At 47.8% G+C, this 23309-nt stretch overlaps 1 protein-coding gene across 2 annotated transcripts in view; it reads left to right on the forward strand.

Moving 5' to 3' along the window:
* The window catches only part of LOC145341169 (TRAF2 and NCK-interacting protein kinase-like), a 209296-nt gene that overhangs the window by 157780 nt on the left and 28207 nt on the right, over positions 1-23309 (forward strand). For both annotated transcript variants that reach the window (XM_080186088.1, XM_080186087.1), the window contains 4 exons: positions 2315-2421; positions 4699-4874; positions 6287-6384; positions 9088-9111. In XM_080186088.1, the coding sequence (XP_080042214.1) occupies positions 2315-2421; positions 4699-4874; positions 6287-6384; positions 9088-9111 (405 nt within the window). The remainder of the gene's footprint in view (positions 1-2314; positions 2422-4698; positions 4875-6286; positions 6385-9087; positions 9112-23309) is intronic.

The raw sequence follows: 23309 nt of genomic DNA on the forward strand, positions 1-23309 counted from the left end.
GGATAGACTGGGACTTTTTTCCTGGAGTGTAGGAGGCCTGAGGGGTGATCTTATACTGGTCTGTAAAATAATGAGGGGCATAGATCAGCTAGATAGTCAGTAGCTTTTCCCAAAGGTAGGGGAGTCTGAAACTGGAGGGCATAGGTTTAAGGTGAAAGCGGAGAGATACAATAGGGTCCACAGAGGGTGGTGAGTGTCTGGAACGAGCTGCCAGAGGTAGTAGGTAGAGGCGGGTACAATTTTATCTTTTAAAAAGCATTTTGACAGTTACATGGGGAAGATGGATAGAGAGGGATATGGGCCAAACGTGGGCAATTGAGACTAGCTGAGTGGTTAAAAGAAAGGTGACATGGACAAGTTGGGCTGAAGGGCCTGTTTCCAATCTGTAAACGTCTATGACTCTACGAAAACAGTCCTGGTAGCTTGTCCATGGTTAATGTAGAACCTGGTTAATGTTGGCTTGGCTCCGTAGGTGGCACTATCGCCAGAGGTTGACGGTTGTGGATTCAGGGTCCACTCCAGAGGGTGAGCATATAATCTAGTCTGACACTCCACTGCCATGTGACAGGGTGCTGCACCGTCACAGACTGGTGTTTAGCACTGCTGCCTCATAGCATCGGGGACCTGGGTTTGATTCCCGGCTTGGGTCACTGTTGGTGTGGAGTTTGCACATTCTCCTCGTGTCTGCGTGGGTTTCCTCCGCGTACTCTGGTTTCTTCCCACACTCCAAAAGACGTGCTGGTTAAGTGCATTGGCCATGCTAAATTCTCCCTCAGTGTGCCCAAATAGGTGCCGGAGTGCAGCAACTAGGAGATTTTCACAGTAACTTCATTGCAGTGTTAATGTAAGCCTACTTTGTGACTAATAAATAAAGATTAGAAACTTATAGCCGCTGTGGCGTTAATCCTCCAGGCCCTTTCTGCCTGTTCAGTTTGTGTAAATGGCATTAATATTTATTCCCTGGGATTCCCTGGAGGTCCACTACTAATGTTACAGTGAGAGGGGGAGGCCCCTTCAGCAGAAACTTCAATCCCATCCACAAACCATTAGCAAAGTTGGGGGAGTTGTGTCTTTGTCCTGAGGTCCAACATTACCCGCCCCCCCCCCCACCCTCCTGCCACACCATCAGAAAGCGGGTTAAATGAATGTTCATTCCATTGCTGCTTCTGGGATCTTGCTGTGCACCAAATGGCTGCTGCATCTGCCTGCGTAGCAACAGCTATTGTATTTCAGTGTGACTGACTGTAAATGAATGAAGCACTTTCTGAAACGGTTTAGATGCTGTAATGTGAAGATAAATGTATGTATCATCTCATCTCAACATTGCTCAATGATTGAAGCTATAGCCTCGTGGGAAAAGTGAATCAGTCCAGGCCAAGCATGCTGCATCCCAGGATAAAATCCAACGCTAATATATTCTCGCTTGGTCCATCTGATATTGGAAAATTGTTTCCAGTCAGTTTCAGCAATAGGATAGGAACAAGAGGAGGCCATTCAGTCCCTTGGGCCTGTTCCTCCATTCAGCTAGATCACGGCCAATCTGTATCTCGACTACATCTGCCCTTTTCACCAAATCCCCCAATCTAAGGTCAACCAATCCCAGCTTTGGAAGGTCCAGTTGACCCTCAGGTTCCGAAGATTGTTTTGAGGAGAGTGAATTTCAAATTTCCTCGAGTGAGGGGAAGCTTCCTAACCTCACCCTTCCATGGCCTGGGTCAAATGTTCTGGTTGCGTTGTTTGTACTGAACTCCGCCCAACCCAGGAAATAGTTTCTATCTCTGCCGAGTTCACCCTTTAGCGTTCTAAAATCCTCAATTAGAACACCCCTCTAAAGATTGGATCCACGCGGGAGAGGCGATGGCCCTCTGGTATTATCGCTGGACCATTCACCCTGAAACTCAATTAATGTTCTGGGGACCCGGGTTCGAATCCCGCCACGGCAGATGGTGGAATTTGAATTCAGTAAAAAAAAATCTGGAATTAAGAACCTACTGATGACCATGAAACATTGTCAGAAAAACCCATCTGGTTCACTAATGTCCTTGAGGGAAGGAAATCTGCCATTCTTACCTGGTCCAGAACTACAGCAATGTGGTTGACTCTCAACTGCCCTCCAAGGACAACTAGGGATGGCCAATAAATGCTGGCCCAGCCAGCAACACCCATGTCCCATGAATGAATAATAAAAAAAAAAGCATTTATCTCAAAATGACCAATTTAGAAGTCACATTATTGTCTCTTCCTATTCCCACCATTACCCTGTTCCCCCATTGGCTCTCCTTTCCTCATTGTGGTGCTTATTTTCTTTACCCAGGTTCCTCAAAGGACAACATCTATCTCCCCAGCACCTGGGCGCAAGAACTCTCCAGGAAACAGCAGTGGATTGGCAAACAGACCCAGTGCCCAGCTAATACGAGCAAGGTAATGGAAAGAGGGGAGGATCTATTTGGCACATCCTTTGGGATTTGGGGGGTGCAGGGTGGCACAGTGGTTGGCACTGCTGCCTCACAGCACCAGGAACCTGGGTTCGATTCCTGGCTCGGGTCACTGGCTGTGTGGAGTTTGCACATTCTCCCTGTGTCTGCGTGGGTTTTGTCCAGGTGCTCCGGTTTCCTCCCACAGTCTGAAAGACGTGCCGGTTAAGGTGCATTGGCCGTGCTAAATTCTCCCTCAGTGTACCCGAACAGGTGCCGGAGTGTGGCGACTGGGGGATTTTCACAGTAACTTCATTGCCGTGTTAATGTAAGCCTAATAAATAAACTTTAACTTCACTTTCTAAGCTTTTGGGAAGCAGCGTAACAAAAGCGTTACAATTGCTGCTGTCAGTCTGGGTAATGTGGGGGTACAGTAGCACAGTGATGCTGAGTGTTCTGGGGGCTTGAGATCAGTTCAGTAAATCTCATAGCTGCAGGAGTGACTCATGAAGGAATTGAAACAAAACTGTGCAAAGGGAAGGCGTTACCATCACCAATAGCTTTCATAGAACATCGAACACTACAGCACAAACAGGCCCTTCGGCCCACAAGTTGCACCGATCATATCCACACCTACCAGGCCTATCTATAACCCTCAATCCCATTAAATCCCATGCACTCATCCAGAAGTCTCTTAAAAGACCCCAGCGAGTTCACCTCTACCACCACCGACGGCAGCCGATTCCACTCACTCACCACCCACTGAGTGAAAAACTTACCCCTGACATCTCCTCTGTACCTGCTCCCCAGCACCTTAAACCTGTGTCCCTCTTGTAGCGACCATTTCAGCCCTGGGAAATAGCCTCTGAGAATCCACCCTATCTATTCCTCTCAATGTTTTATAAACCTCTATCAGGTCGCCTCTCATCCTTCATCTCTCCAGGGAGAAGAGTCCCAGCTCCCTCAACCTATCCTCATAAGGCATGCCTCCCAATCCAGGCAACATCCTTGTGAATCTCCTCTGCACCCCCTCAATAGCTTCCACTTCCTTCCTGTAGTGAGGTGACCAGAACTGCGCACAGTACTCCAAGTGGGGTCTGACAAGGGTCTCATGGAAGGGTTCGGTGGCTAACACTCACTCACTCACACCTCTGTACCCCGAGGTTGCAGGTTCAAGTCTCATTGCAGAGCCTCCGCACAAAGACACAGTCCAACAACTCCAGTGCTGTACTGAGGGAGCGCTGTCCTGCCGGAGGTGCTGTCTTTTGATTGGAACAGTAAACAACGCCTTGCTTGCACCCTCCTGCCCCGCTCAGGTGGAGGTAGCAGCTCCCGATGGCTGTTTTTCACAGCAGGAAAATTCACCATGGTGTCAATCTTTTTCACCAAACAGTTAAACGAAATGAAATGAACTGAGGGACAAATTAAAAGGGGCAGCCCCCAAAAAGAAGGGAACAGTCCGAAACAAAAGGAAACAAATGGAAAGGAAACTTAAAGCGTCAAAGTGAAATGTGATTAAATGGGTTGATAATACACTGCAGCCCCTGCGGTGCCCAGCAGGCACGGAAGCCTTCAACAGTGCATGGGGACACTGCATGCTTCCTCTGCAGGGAAACTTGGCCGCCAACGTAGCCACGGTAGAGAGATAGACAGTTGGGTCAGATGACCCCCTTGGTCACCCGCTGCCTAGACCTGTTTATGGCAAGTTTAGCCAGGCCCAAGAGTAGGTTTCGCTGTGGTGTCCTGGTCAATGTTTATCCCGCAAGCAAAATCGCTCAAACAGATTATTTGTTCGGCGTTATGCTTCTGTTTGTGGGATCTTGCTGTGCACAAACAGGCTGCTGTGTTTCCTGCATCACCATAGTGGCCGCGCTTCGACAACTGTTCCTTTGGTTGTAAAACCCTTTGCAACATCCTGGGAACAAGAAAGGTGCTACACAAATGCAATTCCTCTCTTCCTTCTGAAATGAATTACGGTTGTATTCTGGGTCATGTGTCACATATTTGCATTAACAGTTAATAATCCACGCAGACCACCCATATTCCCAGAATATTTCCATCCTCCCAGGCTACCCCACCTCCCCAACCTCCCTCGGTCAGTGAATACTGTCCAGCTTTGATGTATAGTTGGCATTAAGTTTGGTTATGATTGGATTTTCTGGGAATTTTCTCTGGGGTTCTGCTGGAGTCCCTGTGGCAGTTGCTGTCTGTCAGTGGAGGTGTTTCTGGAAGTTTCTTTCCCAATGAGGATGCTGAAATTACTCTTCCTTGGCTTTCACCCCAGTAATCCCGACCTGCGGAAGAACGAGAACCTGTTGGAGACGCCCCTACATCGCACCAGTAGTGGCAGTTCGTCCAGTTCCAGCACTCCCAGCTCCCAGCCCGGATCCCAGAGTGGATCCCAGAGCAGCTCCCAGCCCGGATCCCAAAGTGGATCCAACGAACGCAACCAAATCCGAGGTAAGGAGCACTGGGGAAGGGGAGGGGAGACTGGAGGGGGAGTGGGAGAGGGGATGGGGGAGTGGGGATTGGAGGGGGAGTGGGAGAGGGGATGAGGGAGTGGGGATTGGAGGGGGAGTGGGAGAGGGGATAAGGGAGTGGGGATTGGAGGGGGAGTGGGAGAGGGGATGGGGGAGTGGGAGAGGGGATGAGGGAGTGGGGATTGGAGGGGGAGTGGGAGAGGGGATAAGGGAGTGGGGATTGGAGGGGGAGTGGGGATTGGAGGGGGAGTGGGAGAGGGGATGAGGGAGTGGGGATTGGAGGGGGAGTGGGAGAGGGGATGAGGGAGTGGGGATTGGAGGGGAGAGTGAGGATTGGAGGGCGAGGGGGGAGTAGGGGAGGGGGAGAGGAGTGGGGATGAAGGAGTGGGGAATGGGAATGGTGCTATTTGTAGGAAGGGTGGGAAAGGATGGAAAGTTTGGGGCGGTCTTTGGCAGCAAGGTGGTAAATGAGGTGTGGATGGGAGGTAAATGTGGGGAAGGGGAGGCGGTGCTGTGTGGAGCGGTGACCTGTGCGTAATGTGTAATGTCCCCAATTGCTGTGGTGATGAGGGACGGTATCGTGAGCTCGATGGCCTTGGAGATCCTGTGTTTGAAACTCTTAGAATGTTACCACACAGCAGGAGGCCATTTGGCCCATTTGTATCCATGCCAAGCGTTCTCCAGTTCTGCCCCCTCCCCACCCCCTTCATTCTGGGAGAACAGGGCAGTTGGAACGGTAAAGCTTGCTTATCGTCCCAGCTGGCCTGGGAGAAGGTATTCTGAGTGTAAAACTGAGAGGTGTGCCACAGGAAAATCACCTCAGCCTCTGCTACTCCTTCCAGCGGTGAGACACAGGTGACCTCCTGAATGAGATTGAGCACGGCCACATCAAACCACGGAATGAATAATCTCTTGGACAGTGAGTGCCAACATGGTAATGTTCTCCCTTGGCCTCTCTACCTCTCTCTGGCACAGTGGGTTAGCACTGCTGCCTCACAGCGCCAGGGACACGGGTTCGATTCCCGACTTGGGTCACTGTTTGTGTGGAGTCTGCACATTCTCCCAGTGTCTGCGTGGGTTTCCTCTGGGTGCTCCAGTTTCCTCCAAAAAATGTGCTGGTTGGGTTCATTGGCTGTGCTAAATTCTCCCTCCGTGTACCCGAATAGGCACCCAGAGGGGATTTTCACAGTAACTTCATTGCAGTGTCAGTGTAAGCCTACCTGTGGCACTAATAAATAAACTTCAAAACTCTTTAAACACCTACCTCTTGACCAAAATTTTATGCACCTCTCTAAGTTGGTTTGCTGATTGCTGGGAGATTGTGTTACGTTGAAGGCGCTATACCAATGCAGGTCGCCGTTTCTGCAGCTCTCAGTGTTTGTGTTGTTGCAGGAACAGGCAAGCCTGAAGGATCACCAGTGCTTCCTCACGAGAGCTCGCGAGTCAAACCGGAAGAGGGGCGCGAACTGACCCGGCCTGGGAGACCTGCTGTAAGTATCCAACACGAGCTTATTCCAAACCTACCGCTGGAATCCACACATACAAACTCGCTAACATATCTACTCAGACATGCGTGCTGCTCGTAGAACGACTCATTAATTATCCACCGGTATTCCTGTCTGGATCATTGATACCTACAGCACAGGAGAGCATTCGGCCCAAAGTGCCTCATTGAGAAAGAGCCCCATTGTTCTCCTATTCTCCTCCAAAGTGCTATACATTTTTCTTTCCAAATATAGAGTCTTTTAATGTTCCATAAGATCATAGAATGGTTACAGAAGAAGCTCGTTGTGTCTATGCAAAAGTAAATCAGGTGGTGCTGCTCCTCCACCCTTTCTCTGTCCGGCTGTTTATCCATTCCCTTTGGGATGCTGCTGTTAAATCTGCTTCCACTGTGCTCTCGATCCAGGCCTTCCAGATCCTGACCATTCGCTGTGTTAAGAGATTGAGTCTGTTGGCTGTGTGACCACCTGAGACACAGTGCTCTCTAGTGGCTGCGTTCAGTACTGTGCTGCAATCTGTTAATTCAACCACCCCACCCACTGCCCACTTCCCACCCCCTTCCACAACAGAATGGAAACTCAGTAAAATATCTGGAATTAAAAGTCTACCGATAACCGTGAAACCATTGTCGATGGTCGTAAAAACCCATCTGGTTCACTAATGTCCTTTAGGGAAGGAAATCTGCCGTCCTTAGCCCGGTCTGGCCTACATGTGACTCCAGACCCACGGCAATGTGGCTCTCTGTTAAAGGCCCCTCTGAAATGGCTGAGACACTCAGTTCCAGGGCAATTAGAGATGAGTAATAAATGGCTGCTCTTACCAACGAGGTCCATAGATGAATTAGAAAAAACATTCTCCATTTTTACCTCTTTCCAGCGATTTCTTTACAGCTGATCTATCCCTTTCCACCATAATGACTGTCCCCCCGGTCTTGGAGAGGGTGTGGAGGAGATTTTCTGGAATGGTGTCGGAGACGAGAGATTTCACTGAATGTGGAGAGACCGGAGAAGCCGGGATTGTTCTCCTGAGAGCAGAGAAGGTCAGGGAGAGGTTGTTCAAGATCATGAGTAGTATTCACAGAGTCGATAGGGAGAAGCCTTTCCATTCACGGGGGGGGGGTTGGTAACAGAGTTGGCAAAGGACCAATTAGGAGTGAGCACCAGGATCTGGAACGTACTGCAAATTCAATCCTAATGTTTAAGAAGGAGAACTGGAGAGATGTTTAAATTTGAAAACTGTGGGGAAAGAGTATGGAATGGGATTAATTGGATACTTCTTTCAAAGAGCTGGCACAGGCACGATGGGCTGAATGGCGTCCTCTGCTGTATAATCGTCACTCTGCTCCGATATTGGGTAATGAAGTGGATTATGTTCTTTTTAACTTCTTGGTTCCTCTAATTTGTTCGATGAATACATCCTGAAAACATTCAGAAAGGGGTGGGTGAAAACCCCATGTTTGAACCCCCACCCAGGCACCGAGGGCAGCCCTGAATGGAGGTGACAGGGCCCCAGGCGGCGGCAGCAGCTGGCTAGCCGGTGACTGCCCCGTGTCCCCTCTGTTCAGTGCGGCCTGTGGAGCGAGGTGTCAATCAGACCTGTCACTGGGCAGCAACGGGCAGAAGGTCCGCCCACCTACAGCTGCTGGCCAATCAGATGCCGGCAGCCCTCATTGCCAAGAGAGGTTGATGGTTGCTACGGGTAAGGCACCCAACCGAGACCCAGGATCGCCATGGATTCATAGGTGAGTGATGATGGCGGTTGGGGTGGGGGAGGGGGTCATGAAGAGAAGAGGGTTGAGTGGGTTTGGCAGTTTGGGCAAGGGATAGCTCTTATTGGGTAACCCTCCCCACCATCTCCCCGACCCCCATTGCCGGTTCCACAGACAATCGGGGCCTTTAAAACTGCCACCACCTCAGGAGCCTATCAACATCTTCAATAGATTTAGCCGGCAAATACCAGCAGCAGGATGCAGCCCTTAAGCGAGCATAAATTCCACCCCCCCCCCCCTTTTCTCCCCCGCCCACAACCCCGATCCCAAACCCTGGGATTGAGATAATCTCACTTCCTCCTTCCATCGGCACTGCCGGGACCACAGAGCGGCCAGCCAACCTGATTGGCCAACAGCAGTCTCTGAGGTGGGACTTCCACCCCTCCCTCACACCGAAACCCTGTCCCTCTCCAGAGAGTTAATGCGGGGGGCTGCTGCGGTGGAGGGATGCAAAGCTTGCTGATTCTTTAGCTGATGTGGTGAGATACCCCCACCAGCTGAAGAACCCTGCTCCAAGTCCCTGGACCGCACACTGCACGGATGCATTATCTATATTGAGCTTGTTAATGTTGAATAAATTGACTTCCTCTCTGGCTAAGGGGGCAGTTACAGGTCTCACAACACCAGGTTAAAGTCCAACCAAATTATTTGTTAGTAAACTCACAAGCTTTTGGGATTTGCTCCTTCATCAGGTGAATGGAGAGTTCTGGCTCTGTCTGAGGCACAATTTGTTCAAGTTAATTAACATACAGAGTGTTGATGTGTAATTTTTTTTAAATTAATCCGATTCATGGCTTTGAACTAACATTTCTATTTTCTTCCTTTGTCTTTTAATCTTCTCTCTCCCTCTCTCTCTCTGTTTCTCTCTCCCTCACGGCTTCTCTTTGACTGTGACCCTGGGCTAACCTTGCCTTCCTCTCAGAGCTATAAGAAAGCAATAGATGAGGTTAGTGCCATCTATCATTTGGAAAGATAACACGGTGAAACCAGCAAACAAACCATGATGGCATTGTGAGCTTTTAATCTTATTTTTTGAAGAAAGGAGATTGAATTGTTAGCTCCCGGGCTGGAGATGTTTCTCGGGGTTTTCGGGGTTACGTGACTCCCACACTCAGTCACCCTTCCCGGTTGAATAGCTTTCCTTTCCAACTCCAATGTTTTGGACAAGGAAAGAAATATTCAACAAAATAAATGCTCAATGTTAAGTGTACCTACAGTGATGTATCTGGTGTATCACAGCTTGGAACTGGATAGTATGTATGGCACAGAAACAGGCCATTCGGCCCAGTTGGTCCATGCTGGTTTATGTTCCAACGAGCCTCCTCCCATCCTACTTCATCTCACCCCATCAGCATATCCTTCAGTTCCCTTCTCCCCTGTGTTAATCGAGCTTCCCCTGCAATGCACCTCGACTGCCCCCTTTAACTGTGAGTTCCATATTCTCACTACTACTCTCTGGGCGAAGAAGTTTCTCCCAAATTCCGAACTGGATGGCTTTATATTCAGGGGACCCTAGATTTGCCCCACTCACAGGTGGGTAACGTCTTCTTGACATTTACCCAGTCAAGCCTAGGAAAAGAGAAAGGCTAAAGTCTTCTCATTATCAGCACCATCGCTGTATTGGTTTCCCAAATCCAGCTTTAGACCTTCGGGTTACAAACCCGCCAGGAATACCCTGGAAGTTCCAGTAATTAAACTTCAACTTCCGATACATACACACAAGGTGATAAATTCCGATGGGCGCAATAAGGAGGCCACCCAGTCTTTTGGAAAATGTGGTCTTCTGTTAAGAGCAGAGATGGACAGATCGTTAGTTATTAAAGGTGTTAAGGAATATGGGTAATGACATTGAAGTAGAAGGTCAGCCATGATCCAGTTGAATGGTGAAGCAGACTCGAGGGGCCGAGTGGCCCACACTGCCTCCTATTTCCTATCAACATCTTCTCCACAAGTTTCTCTTTTCTGGAGTAGAATCCCAGTCAAAGAACAAAGAAAATTACAGCGCAGGAACAGGCCCTTCGGCCCTCCAACCGACAGCGACCCCGCTGCCCAACTGAACTAAAACCCCCTACCCTTCCGGGGCCCGTATCCCTCTATTCCCATCCTACTCATGCATTTGCCTAGATGCCCCTCACTATTGTATCTGCTTCCCCTACCTCCCCTGGCAGCGAGTTCCAGGCACCCACCACCCTCTGTGTAAAAAAAAAAAATTGCTACATTTCCTTTAAACCTTTTCCCCTCACACCTTAAACCTGTGCCCCCCCTAGTAATTGACTCTTCCACCCCGGGAAAAAGTTTCTGACCATCCAAACTTCAACCTGTTCTGATAGACAAGACTCCTGAGTAATGCAGAGAGCAGAACTGTTTGCAATACTCTGAGTGTGGTCTAAGCGATGTTCGACATGGGTTTAACATAACTTCACCGCTTTTCAATTCTATCTCTTTGGAAATGAACGCCAGTTTGCTGTGTTTGCTTTTTCGTGACCTCATGAACATGCATCACTAATTTTAATAATTAATGCAACTGTCCATCCTCATCCCTTTACTCTCTAACCATCCCCACTCCCCCCACCTGCTAACCTCGAAGAACTACCAATGCATCAGGAAGCTGAGAGTTGGGGGCATTAATTGCAGCAGAACATTCATTGTTCTGTTACCTGCAGCCATAGAGTTGCCAGTGTGAATATTGGGGTGACCTTTTTGAAAGATCTTGTAAATGTGCTTCCTGAAGAGGGATTTTCTTTGTGAGTGTGTGTGTGTGTGTGTGTGTGTGTGTGTGTGTGTGTGTAAGTGATGGGGTGGGTGGTGGAACGGACGGTGGGCAATGGAAGATGACTGGGGAGAACCAATGTTACGACGTCATGCATGAGCAACCTGGATTATGATAGAATTGACGTGTGGAGTGTATCAACCCCCTGCTCAGCCCTCTGTGCACAGTGACTACCCAGGCCTTGGCTACTGCAACTCCAACAACAGCCTCCAGGGGTTGCCCCAGAGCAGTGTCCCCCTCCTGTGCATGTGTGCACACCAGATTGCCAAAGCACAGCACATCAAAGATCCCACTAACAATGTAAGAGAACATTACTCAACCGAGCCTTGGCCTGTGTGACAGATTAAAGTGGATACTACCTGCAGGGGGGCTAGGCAGGCTGACTGACTCAACGTCCTGTGTGCGCTGTGTAGTGTTTGGCAAGGATAGTGCATGGATTAGAGGGTGTCGTGTAAGGAACAACTGTTCCTTTGGTTTGAATGTTAACTAATCATCTGCTTTGGGGAGATTCTGTAAGGAATGTGTAAATTTCCAGCAAAAGTTTGTGGGAGATTTGTAGCTGTGTGTTAATTTGAGAGAGTTGCCGGGGGGGGGGGGGTGTCTTTCTGGGTAAGGTGACTTTGCCAGCAGCACTGGGGGGGGTGAGTTTCCCCTGTGTCTATCCTCTGCGTAGACTGCTGAGTGACCCCCAGTTATTCCATCAAAATTTCCCCTCCCCTTGATTTGTGTCACTGGCTGTTGTGTTCCTCCTAGGGGTCACCACGGATTCGGAATTAATTGATTTAGGAAGAGGAATCCAGGTCTAAATACAGGCCAGATTTAGTCCCCTTTTTTGCAGTCAGCAATTGCTGGAGTTAATACAATTTTTTTGAAAGGCAAATGGTTCAATTTTTCTCAGATCATCACTGGTTGGTTGTTTCTCTGAGAATGACTCCCGGATTTAGACATACAGTTGACACGGGGCAGGTTATATAATCTGCTTGGATTCCATTGCGGAGAGAGGGTGGTTTAACTGAGGCTGATGAAAGGATTGAACAGGGTAGATGTGGAGAAAAGTTTTCCTCTAGCCCAGAGCGTGGAGGCCGAACATTAAAATAGATTGAGGTGGCTTCAGGGCGACCTGTTCACACCATCCGGATCTGGGAACTCTCTCCCCAAAAGACGATGTTTGAGTTGGGGGGAGTCAGTTGAAATTGATGGACTTGAAACAAGGCAGAGGCTGTAATTACAGGGGAATTCTCACGCCTGCGAGCTGCTGTGGAGAGTAAAAGCAAAGTCAACCTTTCATGAGGACATTTGTGGGGAAAAGGCATTTAGGGTTTCGGAACCAGATTGACTAATGGGAGTGAGGAGCAAGTCAAGATCCAGCTGGATGATAGAATGGGCCTGCGGGGTGGACAGGGTCTCCTCCTGTTCTGATGTTGTCTGTTTTTGTCTGATTTTCCTATGTCACAACTTGGTGTTGTGAGACTTCTCACTTTATCATTATTGAAAGGTGCAATGTCCATAAAATTCTTAAGATTTTTCTAGATTCCAGTTGGTCATTGCGTACGAGTGTTTAATTCATCTCAGCTTTCAGAAAAACGTGGACTGAGACTGAAACTGAAACTCCCAGCACGGTTTGAGCATTTACGCCTGTAACCAGCTCCCTTTTCTCTCTTTCCCAGTGCGGTGGTGAAGAGTTTCACTCCTCATGGGGTGAGGGAGAGTCACTCAGGAGATTGAAGTGTTGGGGGGAGTGGGGGGGTGGTGTTAGGGCTGTTACAGAGGATGGAGTGTGAGGTTGGGTAGAGGGGTTTAGGTTGGGTGTGAGGGGTCCAGGGCTGGGGGTAGGGGGTCCCCGATGATAGTTCAGCCATGGAGAGATTGGATCTTGTTCACACCGTTTGGCCACTGTCCTGGGTGTTCATTTTTTGTCAGAAAAACACAAAGTCCCCGTCATGGAATAGAATCTATTGCAGTGCAGAAGGAGGCCATTCAACCCGTCGAACCTGCATCGACACCAATCTCACCTATTCCCGTAACCCTACTAGTCCCCCTGACACTAAGGGGTAATTTAACATGGCCGATCGACCTAACCTGCACATCTTTGGAGTGTGGGAGGAACCCGGAAGACACGGGGAGAATGTGCAAACTCCACTTAGACAGTGACCCTAGCCGGGAATTGAACCCGGATCCCTGGCGCTATGAGGCAGCAGTGCTAACTCACTGTGCCATTGCACTCCCCCGTTTGCACTTTTCAGACATGGTGGTTGAATAATGAGGGAGGAGTTACCTTGTCTCGTTAACTCCCTCTCACCCCAACCCACTTCCCCAGTTCAGAGCATTCACAGAATGATGCACTCTCAATGCTCCACACAAGATTCCTCCCACCCCTCGTAGTCTCATCCAGTCAGCACATCCTATTTGATAGGAAAGGGAACCATAATCCGTCAGACATATTGCCAGCACTTGTGCCTAGCTGCAGCTGCGTTAGTTTGACAATGCTTCCATCCACAGTTCAATCTTTCCTTGTGGTCATATTTAGCTATCACTTCAGGTCATGCTGCAGTGATGAGGCTCCATTTTAACAAGGTTAGGATTAAAAGACGTGGGCCGCGGATAGAGAAACATTTCCAGCTAAAGACAGAATTGGACTCTACTGGGGACCCAAGTACGGGAAGCTCCAACCTACGCTGGCGATGAGCAGGGTATAGAATTACTCCTGGTTCTGTACGATATCCAACATCGCTTCACTCCCAGAATCGAGCTCCATGTGGGTCAGTCAATTGAAAGCATTGTGCCGGCCCAGTGAGCTGGAATTAGTGAGCCACTGCTGTCAGGATCCACAATAGAAAGTCTATTTTACCACAAACAGAAATGTATTAATCGGCAGAGTCAATTTAAACAGTCTCAAAGAACAGCAGCAAACTGAACTCGTGACCAACCCACGGCAAACAGTGAGTGGAGGATAGTGAAGTAATTCTAAAGTAACAGCGCAAATTTAACTCTAGCCTTTGACAGCCTCACTGACACCAGGTTTAATTAAGGGGAAAATTGATCCATCATCTCCATTCTGCCTGGGATTTGTCAGCTAATTTCACAATGTCTTTAGCCCTCCCTTTTGGGGAAGTGTTAATCAGGCAGTTTGCTTCTTAGCTGTGCCAATCCTACTGTTCTGCTGAAGAACCCAACTTTCTGGTCATTGAGGGGGCGGAGCTGTCCCTCGTGGGTTTGAAGAAATGGCGCAGACATCTTCAAATTCAAACAACGTTTCCATTGACTTCTGGGTAAAGCTTGGACAAGACAACAACATCACTGTGTCAACCTCTGTGACCTTCCAGTGTCTTTAGATTGGTCCAAACTGTGGGGACAATCGTTACGGGGAGAAGGCAGGAGAATGGAGATGAGAATCATATCAGCCATGGTTGAATGGTGGAGCTGAGTCGATGGGCCAAATGGCCTAATTCTGCTCATTTATCTTATGGTCAAAGCTGACAGCCTTGTGGATTACTGTGAACTGATCAGTTCTTGGAATATGCTGCACAGAGGGCATCCTCCCTGCCTTTGAACAGCCTGTCCATTCCAAGGGCAGCACAGTGGTTAGCACTGTTGCCTGACAGCAGCAGGGACCCGGGTTCGATTCCCGGCTTGGGTCACCGTCTGTGTGGAGTTTGCACATTCACTCCGTGTCTGCGTGGGTTTCCTCCGGGTGCTCCAGTTTCCTCCCACAATCCAAAGATGTGTGGTTAGGTGCATTGACCATGCTAAATTCTCCTTCAGTGTACCTGAATAGGCGCCGAAGTGTGGCTACTAGGAGATTTTCACAGTAACTTCATTGCAGTGTTAATGTAAGCCTATTTATGACACTAATAATTAAACATTAACAATTAACCCCGTACTCTATTCCCATAACCCTACAAACTTTTCCTATTGAAATATATACCATAATGTCTTTGTGAAAGTTATTATTAAATCTGCTTCTGCCATTTTTTTCAGGCAATACATTCTAGATTATATCATGTTTGCATTTTTAAAAAACGTCTTCCCATCTCCCTTCTGATTTTTTTTCCCAATTATTTTAATTGCCCCAGTTTCTTGGGGCTGTCTCAGTTCATATATCATATAATTATTCATTGTTGGGATCTGACACTATTCAGTCGCACTGACCTGGAGACTTGGTGAATAGTCGCGGTATGATTGAGGTGTGCAGAATAAACCTGTCTGAGTTTCTTTGGGGGTTTTTCCGTTGCTATGTTTTGTGGTAGTCATTTTGTCAACTGGTTTCTTTCTCCCTGCACCCTCTCCCCATGCTGACCCATCGGTCACTAATGTAGGCAGAAATGGTAAGACTAACGCTTTGCAAATGCTGGCTTCTAAACACCTGCATGCTTTATGTGCGAGACCGATTGGCCAATTCCGTTTGAATGAGGCTATGTCTGCTTTCATGCTTCAGGTGTGTTTGTGGAGCTGAAATTGTGCATGAATACCACCCCCAAACCACGCAACTGTTCGAAAGCCAATCGCAACACCCTCTGTTAATGATGCTGCTCAAGGGACCAGTTACAATCCGAGGCTCACCTCCCTACCCCCTGTTTGGTGTTGTGTGAATGATTCATTGACTGGTGCTGTATCGACTGCACTGGCATTAAGGCAGTGCATGCTGGGTGTGTCTGTGACGTTTACAATGAAAGATAATCAACTGGCTCTGTTTACATTGAGTTTCACAGGAAAATTGCATTAGAAACTCTTTGCGGTTTTGGAACTGACTTTGAAGTGAATCAGACCAGAAACCTGGATTTCAATTCTCGCATATTTGCCCTGGACTCATGCAGCAACAAGATTTTGCATTTATATAGCACTTTAGGGCAGTAAAGCTAAAATGCTTTATAGGAGCACTACCAAACTACACAAGGGGAAATTACGATTGGTGTCTGTTGGTGGGACATCCGGTACTGCCCAAACTTTAGACAAGACTCACAAAGCCAGTATCTTTGTATTAAAGACGTAACTTTATTTAAACCAGTGACCACCAGAAGTTGATCAAAGCATTAAGTAGCTCTGATATAGAGCAACAAAACTGATGAATCTAATATATACAATCATAAACACACCAATTAGAGCTTTTTTTATCAATCATTCCTGCCTTTCAGTAACTTTAAATCCGTCATCTTCAGGATACACAAATCAGCAATAATACCTGTCAAATACTTTAGCCAATCGAATTCCACCCCTCAGCATAATGGTGTTTTATAAGTCGGTGAAATCCAGAAGCTGACTGCTGTCCTCGCTGACCCCGTTCCCTGGTTTCCGAGTAAACTAAGACACTCATCTCAGATCAACATTCTCACAGGTCACTGTTTAACCAGACTCACTCGTGACATCACGTCTGCTCACCAGTCCCATCCTGTCCAGACGGTGAATAAACCCTGCTGGTGAAATAAGATTAAGTGTTCTAAATGTTCCCCCATCCGAAACTTTACTGATAAAACTTGCACATTTCCAAGGCCCAAATATTCTCTTGAAATATGGTTTTGTCCTAATGACTTTTACCACGAGGCCTTGCGGGAAAATGCTTTTGGATTAAAGTGAACAATATTCCTTAGGAGCAATAATAATACATTCAAAATATCAGCATATATGTTTTACCATCATAATCACTCATTTGAATCAATTACTGCATTTCGTATGTGCAAATTGCTTCTTGGTAGTTCATAAATATATTTTAAAAGTCACTTAACTGAGTGCTGCTAGTTCTGTCAGTACCTTAAGGTCTATTGGTTTAAAAACTTACCATCCCATTAGGGCTTCTGCTTGCAGTGTTGTAAAGCAAAGAGTTAGATTCTAGGTTACATTGTGAAGAGAGAGTGAGGTTTAGGGAAGGAATTCTGGAGCTCGGGAGACTGACTGAGTAATGAAAATTTGGAATGTGTATGAAACTCGAATCCGAGAGACGCAGGGAGCTAGCAGAGCTCCAGGCCTCAAGGAGGTTACAGAGGAGGAAAGGTTCAAGTCCATGGAGTATTGGAGCGTGAGGATGCTTTGTTGGTCCAAGCCCAGTGCAGGTTTGCGCACAGAGGAAATGGTTAAACAAAGCTTGTTAGGAGTTTGGACATGGGTAATAGAATCTTCAATGAGATAAAGTGTAAATTGCAGATGTTGCAACAATCTGTGGATCTTCATTAGGGAAAAGGTGAACACCAACTACCTGAGAATGGACTGCATTTGAAGTGACACCAACTCGTTGATGGCCTATGACTAGAATAATTTTTAATGTCACCCAAGGTGGGTTGTTGGGTAACTCACTCCAGTGTCCGCCAGTTGTGATCCTGTTGTCTGAATCTAAATAAATCCAGCAGCGTGAATGTTTGTAAATGTGTTTGGCAGCACATCTACAAACATTCAATCCCTCCACCACTGACACTCAGTAGCAGCAGTATGTACCATTTACAAGATACACTGCAGCAATTCACCAAAGATCCTGAGACAGCACCTTCCAAACCCACAGCCACTTCCATCTGGAAGGTCAAGGGCAGCAGATACATGGGAACACCACCACTTGCAAGTTCCTCTCCAAACCACTCATCATCCTGACTAGGAAATATATCACCATTCCTTCGCAGTCAAAATCCTGGAATTCCCTCCCTAACGGCCTTGTGGGTGAACCCACCGAACACGGACTGCAGCGATTCAAGAGGGAGTTCACTGTCACCTTTTCAAGGGCAACCAGGGATGGGCAATAAATGCTGGCCAACCAGCAACACCCACACCCCACAAATGAATAAAAATAAAGTATGGCCTGGATTTTTAGGTGAGCCGCTGCCATCCAGAGATCCCTGGTGCCATTCGACCCTGTAACAAGCATTGATTGGCATAGGGGAAACCTCCGACATTCAGGTGCCAGGAGGTCCCACCATGGCAGCCCTCCTGTCCCTCCAGCAGCAGCACTGCAGTGGCCGGAATAGTAACTGCACGGAGCTGCCTGAGCCCCAGGTTAGTATCAGGGGTCCAGGACAGGGAGGGTAGGGAAGGCCAAGAGGTCAATCAGGGTCTTGAGGTGTAGAAATGGGAGGGATTGCCCCTCCCTCCTGTCAGTCATCCAGTGGGCGGTGCCAGTGCTGAACCCCAGGTAACAAGGTGGCGCAAGCCTGTAAGTGTTTCCGTCTGTGTTCCAGTAAAGTTTATGACAAACCGGCTTCTGCCTCAGAATGGACACACTGGCGACGAGGGTAAACCAGACTGATGCTGCCCCCTTCACCACGATACATGATTTCAAAAAACGGCAAAGAAGATTTAAAAGTTTGAAGAGAATTCGGGAAAAGTGCAGGAAGGAAACAGAGAACAAAAAAACAGAACAAGGAATTGCCCTGATTGTCGTGGTGTTTATTTTAAGTCAGGACACCGTTTTGAAGGTTAAACGAAGGAATGCAATGCTGCATAACTTCCGAAAAGCACACCTGCCGAGACTCCGACAGCCCGGAAAGATCGAAGCTGACACGGGAAAGCTGACAGAATTCAACACGCACCAGACCTGCAAAAAGACAAGTGATCTCACCCTCAATGATCAGCATGGAATCTATCTCACTGAGCAAAGTGTGGGGGAAAAAACGCACAACAGGCAAACTGCACAGGAAACTTCGAAAAGGAAAACACTCTTAATGTGGTACACACATCGACACACACACGAACACACAGACACACACGTGTACACATGAACACAGAAACACATACAGGCACAGACACACACACACACCACAGTCACACATTCAGGATAAAATGGGAAAACTGAAAGAGGTTCACGCTACAATACACATCAATCCCCAGGCAACACCTCTCTTCGTCCAGACCAGGCCACTTTCCTTATCCCCTCAGGAAAACTGGAAGCAGAGTCGTGCGGATTGGAGGATCCGGGAATAGTTCAGTCGGTCTGGTTTTCTGGGTGAGCTGCACCCATCATTCCCAGTTCTTAAGTGAGACCGGACCGTCCCTCTGTACAGCAACTAATAACTGACTGTCAACAGAGCGGGAATGTTAGACCCTATTCCCAGATCCGTGATTTGTATTGTTCACTAAGGGAGAATTTGACAATCGTTACTCTGAGACCTTTACCCCTGCATTTATTGCCAATTGCTAATTGCCCTTGAACTGACTGATCTGCAAGGCCAATTAAGATGGTCCAAGATGCTAGATTCAAGATTCCAGATGTAAGATCTCATTGCTGTGGATCTGGAGTCACGTGTAGGCCAGACCAGATCATGAATATTAATGAACAGCTGGGTTTTTAACTTTTAATTCCAGATTTTTATTGAATTCAAATTCCACCATCTGCTGTGGCGGGATTTGAACCCAGCCCACAGAGCCTTACCTTGGGTCTCTGGATTTAATGGTCCATTGACAATACCACCGTCCCTGTTCCATTCGAACAAGAGCCCCAGCTGAACATCCCCCTGACCACACAGGCTGCCACTGACCACCTGACCTACTCTCCCCCCACTCCCTCCACAACTACCCTCCAATCCAACCCACTTGGCTTACAAACCTACCTCTCCCCGCTTGAAGGTGACTGGACCTTGCCTGCTTTTAGAACATAGAACCCTACAGTGCAGAAAGAGGCCTTTTGGCCCATTGCGTCTGCACCGAACACAATCCCACCCAGGCCCTACCCCTATATCCCTACATATTACACCCACAAATACCTCTAACCTACACATCCCTAGATACTAAGGGCAATTTTAGCATGGCCAATCAACCCAACCGCACATCTTTGAACTGTGGGAGGAAACTGGAGCACCCAGAAGAAACCCACACAGACACGAGGAGAATGTGCAAACTCCACACAGACAGTGACCCGAGCTGGGAATCGAACCCAGGACCCTGGAGCTGTGAAGCAGCAGTGCTAACCACTGTGCTACCGTGCTACCCAATGGCAGGTTTAATGGCAGGTTGCGCTGCAGTACAAAAAGAAAAAGTGGGGGAGATGTCATGACCTCCTCACCTCTGACAGTGCAGACCTCAGTTGAAGGCCTCAGGAGTGTGCTGCCGTCTGCAGTGCTGGCTCGGACTGAGATGGGTGGTCCGGCAAGAAAGGGTTGGGTGGATTTTAAAGCAGGGGACTCGGAATGGAGTGGTAATCTAACTCTGTCCCGCTGTGGAAGGTCAGGCCCAATATGATTGACCTTCATCCCAGAGACACTCCAACACTGATTGGGTTGTATCAGTTGGAATCAGTCAAATTAGACAGGAAAGTTTGAGTACGGGACTCGAAAGAAGAATCACGTTGAACTCGAAACGTTAATTCTTTCTGTCTCTCCACAGATACTGCCAGACCTGCTGAGATTTTCCAGCTTTTTCTGTTTAAGTTTCAGATTTCCAGTATCCGCAGTATTTTGCTTTAGGACTGTACTCTGTGTTGAATTCTTTTCTCACCCCAGAGTACACCACTGAGCTAGAATGAAACTCACAAATCGTAGAATGATGCCCACACCTCCTGATTGGTGACCGGTTAATTCTTTGAAACAAGCCCTATTGGCCCAGGAGATTGTCATGGCAACATCCTCTTCAAGGCCGCACTTGCTGGTGTGATTGTCCCAGTCTATGTGAAGGTTAAAGTCCATTGCCTTTCCTGAAAGCTCCAATTTTTTCTTCTTTAATTCTCCATCCAATAGTATAACTCCTCTTCGGGGCCCTGTAAACTACTCCCACCAGCTGACTCATTACTATTCGTACCATTACTAACTCTATATCGGGATCTTTGGAGGGCAAATCCTTTCTCACCTTATATCAGCTTTCATCATCTGGGCACCCCACCTTCTTGCCATTTTAACTATTGCTCTGAAACACTGCCTACCCTGGTATATTTCATTCCCAACCCTGGTCGCTTTGTAACCAAGTGCTGCAGGTTTCCAGCGGGAGGGGAACGCATGTAAAATAGGGTGGCGCCCATTCCACCACCTTATTTTGGTGTTGAGGGTGGAGGGAGCGTGTGCGGGCGCTGAAATCTGAAGCCCACCCGGCAGGTTCAGATGAATAATTCAGGATCAGTTTTGTTCTCAAACCAATACGCTGCTTCAAGATACTTCACAGTGTGGGAGCTGGAAGGTCCATTTTGTAACTAATGTTCGAAAGAAGGGAATGGCCTGTGTTAGGGGGCTACCCTTTGTCAATTTATACTGAAACACCACCCCCCCCCCACTTCCTTTTAAAATTTATTTATTATTGTCACAAGTAGCTTACATTAACACTGCAATGAAGTTACTCCCCTAGTGGCCATAGTCCTTGTTTGGGTACACTGAAGGAGAATTTAGCGTGGCCCATGCACCTTACCAGCACATCTTTGGACCCCCTCTCCCCACTCCTCTCCCAAAACTCACCCACACCCTCCTGGCCTAAGGCCCCCTGGACTTCCTGGTCCATGGATCCGTGGATCTTTATCCCCCTTTCCCTTTTGTAATCCCAGCAGTGACCACTGATGCCTTTCCTGGTGTTGCTGGGACTGATGGACCTCGTTAACCCACCCCGTTAATCCACGTTGGCCCCACGCTGAAATTGCTTCGGGAGATTGAGGGGGTGTACCATCCGCATAGGTGCAACCCCCACCCGCCCACAATATTCAGCCCGGTGACAATTAAATCTGACCCACTTAACTCTATTTATATAGCCCCTGTCCTGTGTTGAGATCGTTGATGGTAAAGATCTGAATCGTCAGCGTTGACCATTGGAAAAAAAATCCCGGATTTCTGCTGATGATTGTTATCCAGTGACCACTGCTGGAAACTAAAGGTTGCAGAAATGGGGTGGTTTGATGATGCCCCCTGTAGTCAAATAGCTTGCCATTGTTCATTGTTTTGATTCTATCTTACACACGTGCTCAGTGCCTTTTAGATCCATCACGTAAACCAGCCTTCCACCCATTGGCTCTGTCTATACTTCCCGCTGTCTCGGAAAAGCAAACTGCAAAATTAAGGACCCCACGTAACCCGGACATTCTCTCTTTCACCTTCTTCCATCAGGAAAAAGATATAAAAGTCTGGGGTCACATACCGACTGATTCAAGAACAGCTTCTTCCCTGCTGCCATCAGACTTTTGTATGGACCTACTGCGCGTTAAGTTGATTTTTCTCTACACCCGAGCTGTGACTGTAATACTACATTCTGCACTCTCTCAATTCCTTCTCTATGAACAGTGCGCTTTGTATAGCATGCAAGAAACAACATTTTTCACTGTATACTAATACATGTGACAGTAAATCAAATCAAAGATACTGGAGGGCAGTAAGCAAGAGTAGAACCATATCCTGCAGTGATCAACAGTGAGTGTTTAATGTCCCATCAAGGCAACTTCAGGAAAGGAAAGAATAAAATGAAAGAAATAATTAGCAGGTATGAATGTTTGGGCCATGGCTAATACTCGGGGGCACCTTCCACTTTGTATTGTAGAGTTGGCGTTCTGAATCTAACGTTGGCACTTAAACTGGTAGTGCAATGAAACTTAAACTGCAATGAAGTTACTGTGAAAATCCCCTAGTTGCCACACTCTGGCGCCTGTTCGGGTACACTGAGGGAGAATTTAACATGGCCAGTGCACCTAACCAGTACGTCTTTTGGACTGTGGGAGAAATCAGCATGCAGAGGAAACCCACGCAGACACAGGCAGAATGTGCAGACCCTGCATAGACAGTGCAGTGGCACAGTGGTTAGCACTGCTGCCTCACAGCACCAGGGACCTGGGTTTGATTCCCGGCTTGGGTCACTATTTATGCGGAGTTTGCATGTTTCCTCCGGGTGCTCCAGTTTCCTCCCACACTCCAAAGACCTGTAGGTTAGGTGGATTGGCCATGCAAAATTGCTCCTTAGTGTCAAGGGGACTAGCTAGGGTAAATGCATGGGGTTAAGGCCTGGGTGGGATTGTGGTCGGTGCATATTCGATGGGCCAAGTGGCCTCCTTCTGCACTGTAGGGACTTAAGGTCTATAGTGACCCAAGCCAGGAATCGAACCCGGGTCCCTGAAGCTGTGAGGGAGCAATGCTTTTCACCGTGCCACCGAAGGAGATTGTTTGTCAAGAATTGAACATTTTTTTATCTTTTAACCTGCACGAGACACAGAATGATATAGAGAGGTTGTAGCCTGCTCCATGTTTTCTGCCCGTTTTCACTTGTCTCTCCCACTGCTCCCCTGGTTGACTGGATCTCCCGAGTAGCTGTCATGATCGCTGATCTTTTCCCAAAGAAAATGATTTCAGTTGCATCTTCATCTTCATCGCTCCCTCCCATACACCTGACATCCAGGATTCGAATAGCATAACTCCAGTGATAGACAGTAATGCCCCCTTAGAAATATTTCCAAAATAATACCTACCAAAATAACAGTTGGGCTTGGAAATTGGATAAAATGTTGA

Source organism: Carcharhinus amblyrhynchos, chromosome 3, assembly GCF_965287045.1.
Source record: "Carcharhinus amblyrhynchos chromosome 3, sCarAmb.v2.hapA, whole genome shotgun sequence".
NCBI lineage: Eukaryota > Metazoa > Chordata > Chondrichthyes > Carcharhiniformes > Carcharhinidae > Carcharhinus > Carcharhinus amblyrhynchos.